This window comes from Octopus bimaculoides, chromosome 9 (genome assembly GCF_046866305.1).
Source record: "Octopus bimaculoides isolate indiv1 chromosome 9, ASM4686630v1, whole genome shotgun sequence".
In the NCBI taxonomy this organism is placed as follows: Eukaryota; Metazoa; Mollusca; class Cephalopoda; order Octopoda; family Octopodidae; genus Octopus; species Octopus bimaculoides.
Window position 1 is genome coordinate 356638 of NC_142936.1, and position 21607 is coordinate 378244.

General features: G+C 35.7%; 1 protein-coding gene across 2 annotated transcripts in view; it reads right to left on the minus strand.

Annotated features, from left to right (window-relative positions):
* LOC106880231 (polycystin-1-like protein 1) overlaps positions 1-21607 on the minus strand; it is a 247369-nt gene that overhangs the window by 157431 nt on the left and 68331 nt on the right. For both annotated transcript variants that reach the window (XM_089356923.1, XM_089356922.1), the window contains exons 5-6: positions 17658-17804; positions 3897-4195 (exon numbers count right to left, since the gene is read on the minus strand). In XM_089356923.1, coding sequence (XP_089213049.1) covers positions 3897-4195; positions 17658-17804 — 446 coding nt within the window. The remainder of the gene's footprint in view (positions 1-3896; positions 4196-17657; positions 17805-21607) is intronic.

Here is a 21607-nt window from a genome sequence, read left to right on the forward strand (position 1 = left end):
CATCATCATCATCCTTTAAGGTCTGTTTTCCATGCTGGCATGGGTTGGACGGTTGTTTAAAACAGGGCTTAGCCATTTTTATCAGTATATAAGATGCACTTTTGCATCAGACACACTCTTATTTTATGAAACTGTTTTGTAGAAATGATGATGATGGTGATGATGATGATGATGGTAATGATGATGACGATGGTGATGATGATGATGATGCAACAATATTAAGGGTGTCCTATATCTCAACTTTATGTTCATTCAAGTTAGCTGTATAGTTGTTGGGGAAGAGAATTGCCATAAAGGATGTGAAGTCTGTATTTCTGGCTGGTTTGTGTTATCATGATTGGCCACTAGGGAAGCAGATGACCACTGAGGTTTTGATGTCATCTACTCATTGCAAATGACTGACAGGCAGATGACAGTTTGTTAACATTCCATTCATCTTTCTAGGAGCATTTTCCATTTAATAATAAACAAATAGGCACAGGCATGGCTGTGTGGTAGGTAGCTTGCTTCCCAACCACATGGTTCCAAGTTCAGACCCACTGTGTAGCACCTCAAGTCAGTGTTTTCTTCTATAGCCTCAGGCTGACCAAAACCTTATGGGTAGGATTTGATAGACAAAAACTGAAAGCAGCCTCTTGTATATATGTGAGTGTATGTGTGTGTGTGTGTGTGTGTGTGTGTGTGTGTGTGTGTGTGTGTGTGTGTGTGTTTGTCCACCAGCACCATTTGACAACTGGTGTTGGTGTGTTTTATGCCTCCATGACTTAGCAATTTGAAAAAATAAATACCAGGCTTAGAAAAAAATAAGTACCGGGGTCAATCGTTTGACTAAAATTTTTCAAAGCAGTGCACCAGCATGGCCAGAGTCTAATGACCAATGTTTTGTAAGTTTGTGCCATTATTTGTGAGTTTGTTATTTTCTGATATATTTCAACTTGTTTCCAACATTTTGTTATTAGTAACAATTATGCCAGGTCGATCTGTACTCATTGAACTTCTTTGCCAAAGATACTTGGTCTCCTTTCCATAATAGGACAGCAGAAAAGCAGAGGGCAATTAGAAAATTATAAAAAAAAAAAACAAACGAAAAACAATAAATATGATTTTTTAACAAATATCATAGAAAGATTAGAAGTTCTATAAATCAGTCATAATCTTTTTGTTTTTGTTTTTCTGGTTCTTGTTTGCTTAGAAGGGTTAACCACTTCCCTTTCGATCTTTGAAATGATTTCATGAAGAATACAAACCTTCACCAATTTAAAAGTCAGCTGCAACAGCAGCAGCAGCATCAGATGCAATTTAGACATATTATTTAAGAAGGAAGAAATCAAAATAATTTAATTACAAAAATTAGTTGTAATTTTAGCTATTTTAATAAATTCAAATGAAACTGATCCATTTCCTCCTCTAAGCTGACTCCTACAATATTTTGTATTCTGATTATTAATGGAGGAAACAGAATGAATGGATAAGTATAAAAGAAAAAAGAAAAACAACAAATAAAATCAAGAAAAATAAAAATCAATAAATTACAATAAAATTAATGAGTTATACTCTTCGCCCCCTGATGCACCCAAAATTAAGAAAAATAAGTTAATAACTTGTATTATCCACCATCATAAATAAGAAGGTACATTTCTTCTGATATAGTACAAAGTTACTATTATGAATATTAAACCTGGTGGAATAACAGATAATCCAGGAAGAATCAGTCTTTGAGTGTTTTGCAAGATGACATAAAGGAATGGAATCTGTGTATATCCATTGCTCAAACAAAACGAGTATATTTAAGGAGGTTTTTATCAGATGTAATCACACAGCTATTTTTCAGTAATATTTTAAGTAACAAAGGAGTTTGTTAAACTTTATCAAATCTGTCAACAGTTAAAGAAGATACACTATGGAACCTTGACTGAACTCATCCAATGATCAAAGGTGTACCAACCCTAACCAGCCTGTCTTTTGGAGGAGTATAGTGTATCTAAGACTACATTATCCAAAAGAGCTTTCACTTTTTAAGATGGTCAGATGTAATTCAGAAGTGTTTTGACTGATATTCGGAGCAGGTCCAGCATCCACTGTTTAAGTTCATAAAAAGATGCATGAGTTTAGTGTTTTAAGATTTCAGTATGAAATCTTGGAGTTAAGGTTTTAATCAACAATAAACTACCTTCAAAGTAACTTTATTTGAAATGTTATACAGTAACAATTTCAAAGTGTGCATATTCAATAAATTGTCATAATGTCTCATGAAACTGACACTAAATGATGATGATGATGATGATGATGATGATGATGATGATGATGATGATGATACATATGTGTGTGTGTGTGTGTGTGTGTTTATCCCCTCCCCACCGCTTGACAACCAGTGTTGGTGTGTTGCATCCCCATAGCTTAACAGTTTGGAAAAAGAGACCGATTGAATAAATACCAGGTTTAAAAAAATAAATACTGGGGCCAATTCATTCAACTAAAAAATTCAACACAGTACCCCAGTATGGCTGCAGTCTAATGACTGAAACAAGTAAAAGAATAAAAGAATAAAAGAATAATGGTTATAACTAGAATACTTTGAATGAGAAATCTTACTGAATCATTACTGAAGTGGAGCCAAAAAGAAAAACAATATCAGGGTGAGTTAAAATGAGAGTCTTAGAGGTAGGGCATTCCAGCCTAAATGGAACAATGATAAGATTCTCCAGCTGTTAGAAATATGGGGGAAGAGAACTATAGTAGTTAAGAGAGAGAGAGACTATGAGGTTTATGTTTACTTGTTAAATGATAAATAGTAAGAATGACATTAGTCATATGCTATCATTATTATTACATGTGGCATATTGAAGGTCAAATATCTGGAATTTTGTTCAGCTGAAAAATGTACAAACATTTGCATTGACAAACAAGTAAACAAACATTTTACTATCAATCTTATTTCAAAGCTTCAGTGTAAATATATAACTGTATTTAGAATTAAGTGTGCTGTTTATTCATTTCTAAGCTATTTCCAGTTCACATTTCCAGCATTACTTATATATATAGATAGCATGTTGTTATTTAAATATGATGTTTTACAGTCTATAATATTGTTCAATTGAGGTTGTTACCAAAATGTTATATAATCAATTATGTCATTAAAATCCCAAAATTTACAGCCTTAAACAACTCCATCACCTGCACTCTAGGCTAAATCACATTTTCATTCTCACCCCATTCAAGAACTGGTTAATTTTTGGTCACAGCTTCTACATCTCTTCCTCTGCAGAGTATTTTTCATCTTCAGTTTGGTATCTCTCTTCATCATGTCACCACCAGAATGGATTGGAATTCAGGACAGTAAACAGATTTTGAATTCATTTTTAAGCTTTACTAATTATGCAAAATAATGTCATTACTTGCAACAACACTTTACAGGATTATAGATAGCCATTGGTCAGATTTTGTATCCAACCAACGCCTCTACTCATCAGAGTTGTGTCTTGTAACTTGCATGATTCAAGAGTGCCAGCTCAGAGTGTTTGGCCATATTGCTTGATTTTCTGAGTGAGACCCTGCTTACCATGTTCCCTTCACTGAGAATCTGGCTGGGTTGGCAGCTTATGTTGGTTGACCACATACCTCATGGTGACAGCAGATGAGGAGGTATCTTCTGGAGATGAGGACTCTACTTGATGGATCACCCAGGAGGACTCAGGAATATACCAACAAATGGTGAATGCAGCAACATGTTTTAGTGGCACATGCCCCCCCCCCCCATCTAACCTGATCTGACTCCAAAGATTTCATTTATTGTTGCAAAAGGCTTCAGTTTATTTCACATTTTGTAGTTGAAAATTAAAATAATAATTTGCTAAAGGTTTTGATAAAGAAAACTAAAATAAAAAAAGAAAGCTTACTTTGAGAGAAACAAGTTCTGTAGAAGAGTGCTGACTGTATTCTTGGTTTATGTCTGAGAAGAACCATGTGAAAGTGATATTTGTTCCAATTGAGAGTGATGCTTCAAATGCCTCAGTGTGGTTTTGGAAAACAGCTACCATGGCCATTTTTGAATTTTGCTCCACATGTGTTGGGACACAGGATGGCTGATGATATTCAGCATCAACCAAGGATATTTCAAGGCCCTTAGGTGTAGGTAAAATTGCATCCACAAAAATCTCATGGTATTTTTCTGAGATAGCATTCTTAATATGAACACCTGAAAATAAATTTTTTAAAAAATACTTAGACAAATAAACATTTTATTAGAACAGCTAACATCATTTTATTTAAAAGATATTAATTTTGATGCCAAACAATGCTGTGTGCTTGTATAGAGGCTGACTATCTGTAGAGTGAAAAAGAGTGAGATAAACCTAACACTGAGATTTCCAAAACATGTGAAGAAAGAAAGTGGCAGATATAATAGGTTCATTTATCCCATATCATTTAGTGAAAGAAAGACAGATCATCACAGAAGACTGGGTCATAAGTAAGCTTCATCTATTAAGCTGATGATAGCTCTGATAAAAATGCAAGCATAATACAGAGTGACACTTTGTAAAGGGTTATCAGCCGTTTACAACTGAGAATATTCCTGGTTCTGAAGAGAAAACATGTTTTGTTTTGTTTGATTTCTTTTTTTTTTAATACAGTTTTAGTTATGGAAAATATATAAGATCACAGAAGCAAGAATTTTCCTTCTTGTATGAGAAATATTTTCATTTTCATTGATCAATTTACTAATAACTGCTTTCAAATCATCATCATTTTAATGTCTACTTTTCCATGTTCACATGGGTTGGTCAGAATTTTGTTGAGGCAGATTTCTAAAGACCAAGTGCCCTTCCTGTCACCAACCGTCACCTGTTTCCAAGTGAAATTAATATTTCACTAGGAAACAGGTGAGGTTGGCAACAGGAAGAGCATCCAGCCATAGATAATCTGTTTCAATAACATAGATATTTACCTGTATATTATTTTTTTTGATGTTACTCTAAAGGGAAGCACAAATTGACAGCTATGTCAAGCACTAAACCTACTTTAAACATGCATCCTCTCATCATTCAAAAAGTCTTTTGGTTTTTAGTTTCTTTAAATTATTTTCAAGTTTGGAAGAAGTCTAAACCTCATGTACACACACACACACATTCACATTTCATATCCATTTTAATTCAGAGAGGTAAAAATAAACATTATAAACACTACCAGTCAGTCCTATAATATATCTTGTTTTAACATGAATAATATATAACATCATAAATTTTCATAAGAATTTTTCTGACATTATAAACACAGACTCATAGTCTGCAACTGTAAAACTAAACACACGCAACAATTAATTCACAAGCACACAGAGAAAAATTGTCACTCAAATGTATTTGTTGAAAAGCATATCAGATTTGTGTTCATGCAAAAATATATTAACTCAAATAAAACAATTTTTTTAAGAAATAAAATTTGACAAAAATATTTCAATTTTACAGATTGTTTACAAGCAATATTTTAAATATATTTTTAAGACATTTTCTTCAGTATATTTCACTACAACTTTATGGATATGGTAAATTCTATAAAAATGGTTTTATTTATTTTGAATTCCAGCTGCAAGGAGTAAATTGGATCAAATACCTCAATCTTCACAATGCCTTAAGTGCAGACAATTTCAAAAATTACAATCTGTATCACGTCCTCACGTCGTTTTTTGTTGTTGTTTTTTTGTCTTTTTCCTTTTTTGAACTTATATATATATATATATATATATATATATATATATATATATATATATATATATATATATATATATATATATATGTATATATATATGTATGTATATAACATCATCATCCTCATCAATGTCATTGTTTAATGTCCACCTTCCATGCTGGCATGGATTGGAAGGTTCATTAAAATGACAGATCTATTGGACTTTCAAAGAGGTCATATTGTTGGTGCTCGTATGGCAGGTGGTAGCATAATGAAAACAGTCAAAATGTTTGATGTATGAAGATGTACTGTCTCAAATGTAATGACAGCCTTTGAGAAAGAGGGAAAAACCTCCTCGTCGAAACAAAACTCCGGAAGAAAACCAAAACTCTCAGATAGGGATCGTTGGACTCTTATGCAAATTGTTAGAAATGATCACAAAAGTACAGCTCCCAAAATTACTGCAGAGCTTAATGACCACCTTGAGAACCCAGTTTCCACAAAAACTGTTCGCCAGGAGCTGCACAAAGCTGGATTTAACGGTAGGGCTGCAATCAGAAAACCACTACTTTCAAAAACAAACTTTGCAAAGCATTTAGAGTGGAGTAAAAACCTACAGAATTGGTCCCTAGAGCAGTGGCAAAATGCTATTTTCTCGGACGAGTCATCCTTTACCTTATTTCCAACCACCGGCTGAGTATTCGTATGAAGACAGCCAAAAGAAGCATTTGACCCAGACTGCCTTCTTCCAATTGTTAAACATGGAGGAGGGTCTGTGATAATCTGGTGGGATATATCTTGGAAATCCACCGGCCCAATGGTTTCCTTTCATGGTTTCTATGGCTGGATGCCCTTCCTAATGCCAACCACTTCAAGAGTATTGTGGATGCTTTTTACGTGCCACCAGCATGGGTGCCAGTTACGCAGCACCGGCATCGGCCACAACTATATTGCCAAAGGTCTCAATCACATGTCACTGCCTCCATGATGCCCCAGCATTCAAAGGTAAAAATGCATTTCTTTTCATTTATAAAGAACCTACTCAAGCTTTCTTGGAAAACTTTCAGGAGAAATGTTGGGTTTGATGCATTTCTTTACCCTTGCTGCTATTGAGGACAAACTGCAAGAGGCTGATATATTAGTGTACATTGAGCATTTGAAGAAACTTCTCACTGATAAGGAAACTAGATTCAAAACTCTCCTGAAAACGAACATTCCAGGTTGCATAGAAGAGCCATTTGGGTCAAATGCATCTGATATGGACATCAGGACTACAAGAAAACTTTATTGAATTGCAGAGTAACTTACAAACAAGCAGTGAAATTGCTATGAAATTCCCATTGCTTTGGCAGGAATTAAAATTACATTTCATTCCCTTTTTTACTTCTTGCCCAGTTGAATTGGGTTTTAACCAAATCTCTTTCAAACTATCAAAAGCCTGCAAATGCTTAGAAATTCTAAGTTGAGATAATCTTTGTCTCTAACAACCACAGACACTGATATTGAAAAACTTGTGAGATTGCATCAGCTACAAGGATCTCGCTGAATAAATGCGGTAAAATGGAAATATGATATATATACATATATATATTTATTTAGCTGAATCACTAAGTGCAAGTGTACTATCATCATCCATCTGAATACACTTCTCTCCTACAACATCCTGATTCTCTCTGAACACACTGTCTTGCAATGCAGAATACAGCGTGCCTGAGAAATGTAACTCAAAAGACAACAACACAGAATATGAGATGATGACAGGCAGAGAAAGTGGAAAGAAATAGAAAGACTGATAAACAGAGAGAGAGAGAGAGAGAGAAAAAAAAAGAAAAAGAAAGAAAGGAGAAAGAGTCAGAGAAAAAAGAAGACAAACAGACACAATGGCTACCAAGATAGATATTCTGAGATTTAGTGACATCAACTAAAATAATAACACTGTAACACATGTGTGGACCAAATAAAAAAAAAAATTTGTCATAACAAGACCAGTAGGAAGGCAAGTAGAATATTAGTTTGTCATTTACATTTTGTTATTAATTAATTACATATTAAACAAATTTACTGAGGAAGTGTTGTTGGCCCATTGTTGTTGATAGTTGCAGATAGAAGCACTATAAATCCTGGAGAATGTGTCTACATACATGAAAGCATACAAATGGATAAATACACATGATGTCTGTCTATCTTTCTACCTACACAGACACATTATTAAAATTATAATTATTACTTTAATTAAAGTGGCCAGCTGGCAAAATCATTCACTCACTGGACACAATGCTTAGTGTTGTTTTGTCTCCCTTTATATTCCGAGTTCAAATTCTGTTGAGGTCAACTTTGCGTTTTATCCTTTTGAGGTCAATATAATCCCCCAAATATTTGGCTTTATGCCGATTATTATTATTATTATTATTATTATTATTATTATTATTATTATTATTATATGAAAACTAGACTGCCTTCATTAGATACTTTATCAATATTCTCTGGTATTCCGTGGTTTCCATCTGTTTCATGTTCTTCATTACCGTTTTCTGCTTCTGCTGTTTCACACACCTTCGGCTCTTTTTGTTATTGTTTCTCTGAATTTCTGTAATCTGTACTCCCATGATCCAGTTGTTCCTATGGATTGCTCTTGCTTGGTCTATTATTATTATCATGATTACTATTCATATACACTCAACAGACTAGAGTGTTGGAAAAGAAACAATCCCAACATCAGGCTATATCAAGTAACCTTAGATGTCAAGAACCCTCCTAAGTATCCTAGCTGTCCCTAATAACACTGTTTTCTGCAGCTGTACTAAACTAGGTTTCATGCCTATTTCCTCTATCCATCTGTTCAGATCTTTAGGGATAGTTCCCAACGCACATATAACTACTGGGATACATTTTACCCCCACTTTTCATTGACTTTGTAACTCAATGGCTAAGTCCTGGTACTTTGCTATTTTTTCTTATACCTATCATATTGATTTTTTTCATCATTTGTGACTGTAAAGTCAATAATCTGGTACTTTCTATTCTCTTTATCTACTACTACTAAATCAGGCCTTCTAACTTCTGTTACTCTATCAGTCTGAATGTTAAAGTCCCAGAACATCTTATATTTCTTAATTTCTAATACTCTACTAGGTTCATGTTCATACCATTTATCAGTATGATCAAATCCTAGCTTTCTACATAATTCCCAGTGGATTACTCTCCCTTATCATGTTGTCATGCCTTTTCTTGTATTCTTTCTGTGCCACCATGCTACATTCACTTACTATGTGAGTAACTCTTTCCTCTTTTGATTTACATAGCCTACATTGGGAATCTACTTGGTTTTTATTATTATTATTATTATTATTATTATTATTATACAGTGATATAAATAAAGTGCCATATAGTTTATAACACTGTATTAATAATATAGTCTCTCTATTACGTTATAATAACCGTGCTCTTTTTTTTTCTGTCTTATGAACCCTCTTCAAACAAATATGTATGTGTATAAGTGGGTGTATGTGTGAGTGTGTGTATAAAAACTTATACTTCTGTATGTATGTTTCTTAATATAATGTTCCAATGGAATGATTCTACTTGAAATTTTTATTGCATTCTTCCATTGCTTTTCCATGTCTGAGTCTCAAGGAACAGTTTTTGCTCTGATGCTTTTGCAACTGGTTTTCACTGAACTTGTTTGTAGGCTGACATTTCACACCCAATGACCACCCCATGCAACCTCTTCTTCAAAAATATGTTGCGTATGAATCATTGAAGCACATTTCTTTCATACAACTTATATAAATGTTCTTTTAGGAGACAGAGAACTCTTTTGCTTTCACCTGAGCTCTCAGTTTTGTTCACTGACTGTCAAGTCCCAGTCATTAATTACACCAACTAAATCTCCCACACTAATTATGCCACTAAATAAAGTAATTCATCAACCATAAGCTAACAGCAGGGAAGCTTCTGTGGAGTTGCCCAATATGCTAGAAAATACAACTAAATCTCTTTTAAACAACTTGCTTTAAATTATCAGTCGTAAACTGGAGAAAGTAAGCTTTAGTCAAAAGACCTTCAGAGAAAATATTTGGTATTTTAAATAAGGAAAAAGAAACATTAGATAAGGATGGTCATAGATACTTTTAAAAGACAGGATGGTCATGGCTGGAACAGGCATACCTTTCATCATGGGTCTACGCAACAACATCAATAACTTGTCCACATATTTTCATTGAATCATTCAAGCAGGTTTTTTTAGTTATTGGATCAGGGTCCTTCGTTGATATCTAGGCCAGTGCCTCTGCCGTTACTCACAGTAAACTATTTGACTACTCCCCACCCCCACCCCCACCCATTCCATTCCTACATACTAAGCAAGGTCACTGTTTGAGTTTGCTTTTCCTTCAGTTTCAAACTTCTCCTGTAGTTTCCAACACAGAGAGTCCAGTTGAAAGCAGGTCATTAACATACACAGTCCCCCTTGGGCAAGAAATGCTGAACTTCAGAGAAAGTGAGGGAGCAGACAATAAGAAGAAGAAGAAGAAGAAAGAGAAAACAACAATATGACAAATAAGAAAAAACCTGAGGAAATAAAAGAGAAAAAAAGTAAAATGGGTGAAGAAAAAGAAAAAAAGAAAGAAAAAAGAAAAAAACAAGATGAGGAAAAAAGACAGGAAAGAAGAAGCTTAGACTAAAACTAAACAAATATTTAGTTTTGTTTCATTATTTTTTGGGTTTTTTTACATAACACAAAAGGAAAATCATAAATAAGAACAAGTACAAGAATAATTCTTCTGTACTTGAAGATATGAAAGCATTTGAAAAAAAATATGAACAAGAGAGAGAGAGAGAGAGAGAGAGAGACAGATTAGGGAAGAAGAAAAAAGTAAAAAGAGAGAATAAGATAAGTATTTGACATGTTTAAAAAGAATGAGGCGAAACAGCAGAATGAAGTCTGTAGTTGGAAGAATATAGGAGTTTGCATGGATTGTTTGGTTGGAGATTATGAATATATTTGCATTGCTCTCTTTAATGATAGCACAAAGTATTCACTGAGAAGGGAAAAGAAGAGAGAAAAGGGGGGAATTAGGAGAAGGGAAAGGGAGAGAAAAGCAATTGTGACTGTGAATATAACAAAAGTGATGTACATATACACACACACACACATATATATATATATATATATATATATATATATATATATATATATATATATATATATATATATATACATGTATGCATGTGTGAGTATCTCTGTACTTGAGAAGCAAGGGTGAGGGTTTATTGATAAAAGAGAACATAAAGAAATTAGTGAAAAATGAAGGCAGAGAAATCAGAATAAACAATGTCAAAATGAGAATAAGTGAATTGTAATGCATCCTAAGGATATTGTGTGTTTCCAGAGAGAAACGTCAGTTTTGAGAAAAAGCTTTCCATGGATTTAGAAAGAGACCATGTTAGTGCACGTCTATACACTCACACTTTCTTTTGCTCACACAGTTTATATTATTTTCAACAGATAGATTTTGTTTCTTCAAAAAATTTATTTTCATTTCAATAACTCACTACAAAAGGAAAGATTATTATACAAGGCCAGAAGTCATCATTATCAATTGTCATTGCTATATAAAGGAAGTGATCAACAAAGAAACAATTAAATTCTTGGAGATCAAGCCAATGATATATATATATATATATATATATATATATATATATATATATCCTGCTCACAGTCTTGTGCCTCGCGTTTGCTCTGGCACCTCATCACTACCATCATTATCTTCATCTTCTTCCCACTTACTTCCACATTCCCTTATCTTATTGCGGGGGTAGCCATGGATCTCCTTCATAGCAAGACACTTTGTGCTTATCCCTCTGTCATACTTTAGCCTTTCAAGACTTGGCATAAAGCCACCTCAACCCCCACAAATACTACCCCCTTCCTCATTTAGAAGAGCTTTTTTCCTTTATCCTTGTTCTCCTTCCATGTCTTGCAAGTTATTCGGTGACCTCACTAGTGCCACTGGCACAAAAACAGACACCCAGTACATACTGAAAGGTGGTTGGCATTAGGAAGGACATCCAGCTGGAGATGACCTGCCAAAGCCGATACTGGAACTCTGCCCAGCCTTGCCGTTTGTTGGATCCTGTCAAACAATCTGGCCCTTGCCACCATGGCAAGCAAGATGTTAAATGATGAAGAAAATAAATCAACTTTTGACAAAGGGGACATTTTCACTATAATAGGGACCTGACTATGAAGAAGCACCAACATTTCTTATCTTTAAAATTTAAGTGATTAAATTATGAACCAAAACCAGAAACACCAAGTTCTACTGTCTTCCATTGCATGATTTCTACAAATGGATGCCGTTCCTAATGTTAACCATTCTACAAAGTGTATTGGGTGCTTTTTATGTGGCACCAGTTGTAGAATAGGATTTAGTTGAAAGTTTATAGTAGGGAAGAAAACAGAGAACAAAATTCAATCTCTCTCTCTCCCTCTCTTTCTCTCTCTCTCCCTCCCTCTCTCTCTCTCTCTCTCTCTCCCTCCCTCTCTCCTATTGTGTGAGTATTCATAAACTTTCTCATTAACCTTTATGTTCATTTTCCCACAATTGCATGGATTGGATAATTACAGCCGGATGCCCTTGCTGTTGCCAACTGTGAAATGTTTTTCAAGAGATTTCTTATTTCACATCTCTTCAAAGGCACAAAGCCCGCAGATGCTTTACTGACAGCAGAAATAACCATAACAACACTACCTGTGTAGCTCAGTGATTTTCAATCCAGCATAATGTAAACACACACACATACACACACAGCATCATCCTTCCATTCTCTACATTTTATAGGTCTCAGTTGAGACCATTCCATCATTTTTTTCCAAACATAGTCTATGACAACATTTAATGTCTTTCTTTATTTTTTAAAGACAGGTGAGAATTGAAAACTTTTAGCTGGTGTCTCTAGCAGATAGAACAACCACATAGTGGATCACTCTTTAGCTTGCAGAATACTTAATATTCTAAATACGAGAGATTGGCAGTTAAGTTTCTTAACAATAGACAATTCAAAACAGAAATAATAAGATACAAATCAATGGCTCCTTAACAACTCCACTATATTATCACCTTGTGTGTGTGTGTGTGTGTATGAGCATGCCAATGCATGTGTGTACATGCACAATGTTATAAACACACTAATGAGAGAATGTACAGCAATGACCGCTTAATACAAAACTCAGTAAGATGTGTAAGTACATGTCGCAAATATGTGAGATGAATAAATAAACAAATAACAAAAAATAAATCTTTTTACAACAGGTCACTGCTTGCAACTTTACAACCTTCTCTGAAGGCCTTTGCTTTCTCGTCTCAAAAACACCTGAATTGTTTTTCTTTATTATTTTGATATGGAAAAAAAAAAATGAAAATTAGATCTATACCCCACCCCCTCTCTCTCTATCCCTTGCTCAGATGATACAGATAAAAAAAATGAAGCATAATGAACAAAACACTGCTAAGAGAAAAATAACTGCCTGAAAAACCAGCAACCTTGAGAAGCCACAATAGTCTGCACAAATTAATTAATCTGATGGAGGGTTTTTAACAAGTAGAAGAGGCAGCCAGGTTTGGTATTCATGTAAAAATATAAAAAAAGGTGGGTCAACTGCCAGATTCTGTGTTGGTTGATTAAATGTTTTCTCCCAGTCACTGGCCAAGTTTGTTGGCAGCAAGATCAGAATCTGTCTGAACATGAATAGAAAACAGTGTTATTATTGTCAATAGATCTCTGTCATTTGAGACAAGTTAATCTTTGCAATAATGGCTTTCATAACAGCCCCAGCCCCCCTTCAACCCCCACCTTTATTAGTTTGACTTTATTGTTTATATAACTGACAACATCCACATGGGGCACACTACTACAAACAAGGATTGGCCCAGAATAACTTCCTATAAAGTGTGTGTGTGTGTGTGTGTGCGTGTGTGTGTGTGTGTGCATGTGTGTGTGTGTGTGTGTGCATGTGTGTGTGTGTGTGTGTGTGTGTGTGTGTACAAGCTATTTATCTTTCTACCAATTGCCACCCCCACCCCCCTCCTTACATGAGCGTCTGTTGGTTCTCTTTTATTCTTTTCTCTCACTTGTTTCAGTCAGTGGACTGCAGCCAAGCTGGAGCACAACTTAGAAGGGTTTTGTGGACCCTAATACTTATTTTTAATTCTACTACTTATTCTATCAACACCCTTTTGATGAACTGCTAAGATAAAGGGACACAAACATCAGGTGTCAAGCAGTAAGGGATAAAAACAAGGACGGCTGTGCACATATGCATACATCTATATTACACACACACACACACACACACACATTACATACACATAAACATACATGCATACACATTATATATATATATCATCATCATCATCATCGTTGTCGTTTAACATCTGCTTTCCATGCTGGCATGGGCTGGACGGTTTGACTGAGGGCTGCCAAGCCAGAAGGCTGCACCAGGCTCCAATCTGATCTGACAAAGTTTCTATGGCTGGATGCCTTCCTAACACCAACCACTCTGAGAGTGTGGTGGCTGCTTTTTACATGCCACTGGCACAAGGGCCAGTCAGGCAAAAAGTGTGGTTGTGTGGTAAGAAGTTTGATTGCAAACTAAATGGTTCTGGGTTCTGTCCCATTGAGTGGCACCTTGGACCAGTGTCTTCAGATATAGCCATAGGCCAACTAAAGCTTTACAAGTGGATACGGTAGGCAGAAACTGAAAGAAACCCATCACGTGTGTGTGTGTGTGTGTGTGTCTCTCTCTCTCTCTCTCTCTCTCTCTCTTTCTCTCTCTCAGTGTTTTTGCTTGAAAACCAGTGCTGGTTTGTTTACATCCCCATAACTTAGTAGTTCAGCATAAGAGAACAATAGAATAAGTACCAGGCTTTAAAAAACCTTATTTACTGTGATTGATTCATTCAGCTAAAAACCTTCCTGGCAGTGCTCCAGCATGGCAACAGTCCAATGACTAAAACAACTGAAAAAAAAAAGACTAAAAATATATATATATACCCAGTGAACACTCATTAAACCAGACTCCAATAAGCTACATATCAAATAAATGAGATAAATCTAATTTAAGAACAACTTTCAATGCGGATTTCTGATGCCCTCTTTGAGTGTTTTGGGGGGTGTATATTCTGGGTATGGTTCTGCCATTTTTGTTAAGTGCTATGCACTCAACATATTGATAAAAGAAACACATGGTACATCGAACTCATTGCTTTGTATGCCATAAAATGCAATATGGATTTTATGTACATATCAATGTAATATCTGTTAACCAACATTGCGTATGGAGCATTGTAGTTACACTAATCATGCACCATCCGAACGTGGTTGATGCCAGCCTCCTAACCCCAAATGGCTCCTGTGCCAGTAGCACGTAAAAAGCACCATCCTAACATGGACGGTGCCAGTGCCACTTGACTTGATGGATTCGGATGAAACTTTCAGAGGTGTTTGTCCTTTTGACTGGCAGGAACTGATTAGATTTTGGGATCGATCGGGTGCTGGACAAGGATTCTGGATTATTTTTCCTGTTTTTTTACTTAATTTTTGAGAGCAGTCAGGTTCATTTTTAGTATTCTCATTTGTGAGAGCAGTCAAGTTTATTTCAGATATTCTTATTTTAAAAATCATCTCTGGCTAAGATCTCCACTTACTTGCTAGGGTTGTTCTCTCTATTTTTTGTTATTGGAAATTCATTCTGCTGTCTTCATTGACTCATAAATGTCCAAATGTTCCTTTATTCAAATGATTCGTCTGCCATTGCAACAATCCTAAGAAATTTCCATGCTACTTTTTGCATGATGTGGTCTGCTGCATTATTTGTAGCCTATGCTGTGTGAAATGAGCTGAACTGGGTTAGGTCTAAGGCTTGAGTAAGGAACATTTTGAAATGACAGATTATATAATTCAGAAGGCCAAAAGTGTGTTTAGTGCCTCCTCAGGTCTATACAAGAAATGTTGTTCTTCATGATTAACTTCAGCAGTGACTCATATCTGTGTAACATTAACGGAATCATTTTCTTATTTTCCTGTTATTTTGGCATTTTTATTTACAACCTCATCCTCTAATTATCAACATTCATTGGGGAACGTTTTCAACAATAGCTCTGCCATTATTGATGGCTCAGGAACTCTAGTACTGATTAGAAAACGTTAAAAGAGACTGCAACATTGGGGATTAATAGAGGAAACAAAGAAAGATGGAAGACCACAAGAAAAACAAGCAGAAAAGACAAAAGAATAAGAGATGAAGAGTGGATAGTGAAGAAAAAGTCATAGAAAAAGAGACTTTTGCTACTAATTTAATGATTTTTTTTCTCTTTTTTTTATAAGAAAATTAGGTGAGAAAATGAGATGAAAATTACAAAAAATACAACAGGAACAAGTGAAGATAGTAATGGAGGGCTTAGAAGAAAACGGTAAGATGAACTTGAATTTTGTTGGAGGTATTTAGTGAGCCATGTTAAGTAAATAAAGAATGTAGTGAATGGCTATGTCTTCAAGTACAGGGAAGTTTTTATAGATGTTGTAAAAAGATAAAACAAGAAAATCAATGTTAATAATAACGAGACAGGAAATATTTGTTTTGTTATTGGCAAAATTTTGCAAGTGCAGCAAAAGAACAATTTGGAAAAAGAATATAGTAGTGGAGGTGGGAGGGTAAGCAAGTGTGAAGGGAGTTGGATAATGCACTTGAGAAATACATTTACAAGAAATCTCGTCTTGTATAAGGTTACATATTAACGAAAACAACACTAAATAAAAGGCTTTGGAAAATAGAGAAAAAGAAAAAGACTCTCATAAAAGACAACGATGAGAAAATTGTTAACATTACAACAATAAAGGATAGTTCTGTAGTATGGGAAAAAAAGAGAAATAAAATATTGACTCATTTTCTTTTCCACTTTATAACATATTCAGTAATGAATGAGATATAGGAACTATAAGCATGAAATACTTGCATGGTCTCCAAGGGGTATTGCATGTGTGTGTGCGTGTGTGTGTGCATGCACATGCATGTGCACACATCTGCACAAACACATTTATATAAAAGAGTGCTTATTGTTTTATCAGAGTTTCAAATATTGTAGATAAGGCATGCATAATAATGGACATATTTATTATTAGATGAATATTTTTATTCAAATGCAAAAAAAAATATTGATGTGTGTGTGTGTGTATGTGTGTGGCCAAGGTCTAAACAGATCTCTCTTCTCAGAAACAAAATTACAACAGATATACACTTATGACCCACAAGTTATTAATTTAACACCTTTTCCACTCAGTCATAGATAAAAGCAGTGACTTTGTCATTAACATCAAGCTCCCAGCACAAGTGAAGATCACCTGCATCAAAACAACGATGCTGAAGACACAGAGCTGAAGATGCTAGTCAGCACACAGCCCCAGGATAAAGACTCATCAACTTCCCAAGACCATGGTGACCAAATTCTATTCTGGTCGCCATGATAGAAGAACACCAAAGTAGAGGGGTAAGGACACCCTAAAGAAATCCCTTCTGGAGGTATTGATCTAAACTTTGTCCCTTCTCCTGCTTGCAAGTGTATAACTGGTGATGTGCATACTTTACATTCTTTGGTTTCACGTATAGTGAGGTAAGAATGTCAACGGCTCTGTTGTACGTGTTGCAGTCTGCAATATATTCATTTTCATACCAAAGCCTCGTTTTCATTCCAAAGCCTCGTTTTCAACTGGCTGTAGTAATATTAACAGTAGTGAATATAACATGCAGAGTTACAGTAATAATATCAGTAATTATTAGCACAGTAACCGTAATGTTTGTGTTGAAGAAAGCAGTTAAGTATTATAAAACTTTTTGCATCTGGAAATGGATTCAATTAACAATAGAAAAGACAAATCTTCAAAAAAAAACATTTCAGAAAGGTTTTGTCAATACTTACGAATCTGATGAGTCCCTGATGTATTAAATATATAAGACCGTCTACAACGAGCAAGTGTCTTGTCGCTTGTGACATTGTCCACAAAGAATTTTGTATTATCTATACTCCAAGAAAATGTTACTATGCCAGTTGGTTCAGCAGTTTCATCTGTAAAGAACAATGTAAAGACATTTTCATATCATTTTCATGTTTATAAGAATCTATTTGACATTGCTTAATAATAATAATAATAATAATCTCTTTTGTACTGTATGAGTTGGTTGGACAAGAGTGATAAGGCAAGTGAAGAACTCCCACTGAATCAGGAAGACTCTGATTGCAGTGACATCAATGTGTTGTTGCAGGCATACAATATAAGAAGACAACAATGACTAAAGGCACAAGGCCTGGATTTTGGTGAGAGGGGACGAGTTGATTATATCAACCCCTGAGCTCAACTGTTTCTTATTTTATCCACCCTGAAAGGATGCAAAGCAAAGCCAATCTTGCTGGGATTTGAACTCAGAATGTAAAACCAGAAGAAATGCCACAAAGCATTTTGTCCAGCCTAAGAACATTTCTGGCAGCTCACTGCCTTAATAATAATAATAAATGCCCCATGAGGCAGCGGCTCTCATGGCTTTTGACCTTAACTGGTTGGAAGCGTTACCATGTCAATTGTTTTGTCTTGGTATAAAAGATGAGCTACAGCAAATATTCTGCTCAATACCACAGATTTGCTTGTCAGTTGTTTGACCTTAACCAGTTGAGCATGTCCCATGGTGGCTGACAATATGTGCATCTCTGATCATGAGCAGAAGTAGTGGGGGAGCATCATAGCCATGTGTTGAGGGGAATTCTTTGGGGTTTGGATAATTCACTTCTGGAAACATGAGTATTTCATTCAACATGCTTAAACAACCCTTATTCAGGGACCTTTTGAGTGGGATGGGCTATTTGACCTGAAGAAAATTGTAACTGGGCCCCACCTGCGAGGTCATGCGTTCTTTATCTTGATTTGAAATCACCATGTCATGCACACTGTCTGGTAATAATGATGGCAGAAAGCCAACCTGGATTAAATGTGAACATGATAAAAGACATTAAACTGAACAAATAAGGGGTAAAACTAGCAGAGTCCTTAGCACATTTGGCAAAAGGTTCAGCAGCATTTCGTGTGTCTTTATGTTCTGAGTTCAAATTCACCCAAAGTCGACTCTGTCTTTTATCTTTTCAGGATTGATAAAATAAGTACCAGTTGAGCACTGGGGTCAGTGTAATTGACTTATCCCCCCACCCTCCCGCCACATAAAAAAAAAACACTGGCTTTGTGCAGAAATTTAAAATTAATATAAATGGGACAAATAACTTGTAAATATTCTTGCAAAGGACATTTATGTCTCATGATGATGTTATCAAAGGACCAGCATCACTAGCTTCAGTGATTGCAGTGGATCTTCCAGTTAATGGTGTGATCCTCTATCGTAATATTTCAAACAGATCAGCATCACCAGTTCTCCAGCTACCACTGTGACTAATATGTCATCTCCAACCATTCTGCCAACTAAATTATGCTGGTCTTCATGACAGCCTAACCAGCGATGCAATACACAATGTAGGGGCTGTAGAATCACAAAGGAAATTCACAAGCCACAAACATATATGAGTTATCTTTCATGACTAGAATAATATCATCATCATCATCATTATTGTGATCGTCATCATAATCACCATCATCATCACCAGCATCATTTAACATCTGCTTTTCATGCTGGAATGGGTTTGAGAGTTTGACAGGAGTTGGTAAGGCTCGGGTGCACACCAGGCTCCAGTTGAATGGTTTCTATGGCTGGATACCCTTCCTAACACCAACCACTTTACAGGGTGGACCGGGTGTCTTCTACGTGGCACCAGCACCATTATATATTTATATGTTATACATATATTTAGAGTATTCTATAATTCTGAATCTGTCTTTACACTGTGTCTATTCAACTGAGTCTGTGCGATTGCTGTTTTGCTAAATGCTGTTGTGGCATTGCATGTATTTTACATGTGGTGCTCTTAAACAGGAGTTCAATCCTGGAGACAGTTGATGGTGTGTGTCACTTGGATCATCATCATCATCATCGTTTAACGTCCGCTTTCCATGCTAGCATGGGTTGGACGATTTGACTGAGGACTGGTGGACCAGGAGGCAACACCAGGCTCCAATCTGATTTGGCAGAGTTTCTACAGCTGGATGACCTTCCTAATGCCAACCACTCCGAGACTGTAGTGGGTGTTTTACGTGCCACTGGCACGAGGGCCAGTCAGGCAGAACTGGCAACAGCCACTCTCGAAATGGTGTGTTTTACGTGCTTAACAATGGAAAACTATAATAACAGACAACTCAAGTTTTGAACTTGCTATTGTAGGTGTATGCCATCATCATAAACACACCATGTCATTGCATCTATAAAAAATCAATAAAGTGTCACATTAGGAACAAATGTGCAGCACAATTATGTTGTCAGGGAGAACAGTGTACTGAAGAGCAAATGCAGACGCCTGTTGTATGTGAGAGTGATTGCGAAGACAGAAAATCACTAAACTTAATTAGAGTGACAGGTGTTGTTGTTGTTTAGCTTGATTGACCTGACCCAGGAGCCAAGGCATTCCAGGTGAAGCCAGCTGGTTATTTTGGCAGACACTGCAAACCATATTATCCAATATAATTCTTTTAAAACAATAAGATGTAATTTGAAGGAAATTTGGTTGCTATTTCTAACAGATCAAGCAACTAAATAAAGGTTTCTTCATTTCAATGGTGATCAACACAGTTTAATAATACACATGTAGCAGAGTTGTTATTGTGCGTTCATTAGACATAATTAGTGATAAGGTAATTTGTAAAAAGGAAAAAGAAAAAGAAAGAAAACAATCTTTAAAATATCATTTGTGTTAAATAGAAAATTGCTAAGAAATTAAAATTAAGAACTGTATATAAGAAAAAGAGGACTTCAGTGGCAAAGAAAAACTAGATTGGATGGTAGCTATTGATTTTGCCATTGTAAACAATTTGAATTGAAATGTGTCTTCACCTGGCTGTAGAAAAATACCTGTAGAGATTAGCTGACAAACTTGTTAAGAGGTAATTAGAGGAAAACTGAAAATACTGGACCTCACAAAAAACCTGAGGAGAACTATTACAGACCTATCCAACCCATGCTACCCTTGAGGCTGCCCTTTGGCAAGTATTATTTCTTTACTACCCACAAGGGGCTACACACAGAGGGGACAAACAAGGACAGACAAACGGATTAAGTCGATTTTATCGACCCCAGTGCGTAACTGGTACTTATTTAATCGACCCCGAAAGGATGAAAGGCAAAGTCGACCTCGCCGGAATTTGAACTCAGAACGTAGCGGCAGACGAAATACCGCTAAGCATTTCGCCCGGCGTGCTAACGGTTCTGCCAGCTCGCCGCCTTCTGGCAAGTATAAGAACAACCCAGACTTAGATTATTGAAGAAGACTTCTTTTGCCATGTCACCATGTTTAAAATTTTGGTCATCAAACTTTCTGAACAAGTAGAAGATAAATCAAAGATATTGACCTAAAGAATGTAATATTTGAGATGTAAGTCATTCATTGATTGTGCAAAGGAACCAGTAAGGTGAAAGATTAAACCTGTTGAAAGCTAGTACAACAGGATTAGTCAGACCACTTACAAGAGAAAGAAATAAAAGAAAAAAAAAACAGTTTAAATTTTTAAAAACAACTCGTTTCAAAGTTCCAGTGAAACTGTGGGAAAAGAATTGTGATGTAACATACAGAGAAACTTGTACTTGCAAACCTGAACATAAAATGCCTGAACATAGAAAACATGAGAGATGTATGATTTATCCAGCACTAAGACAAAACTAAATCCATTGTTCTTTTATTCTTATTCATGTCAGCAATTTGTTTGGATAGCTGAACAGTTGTCA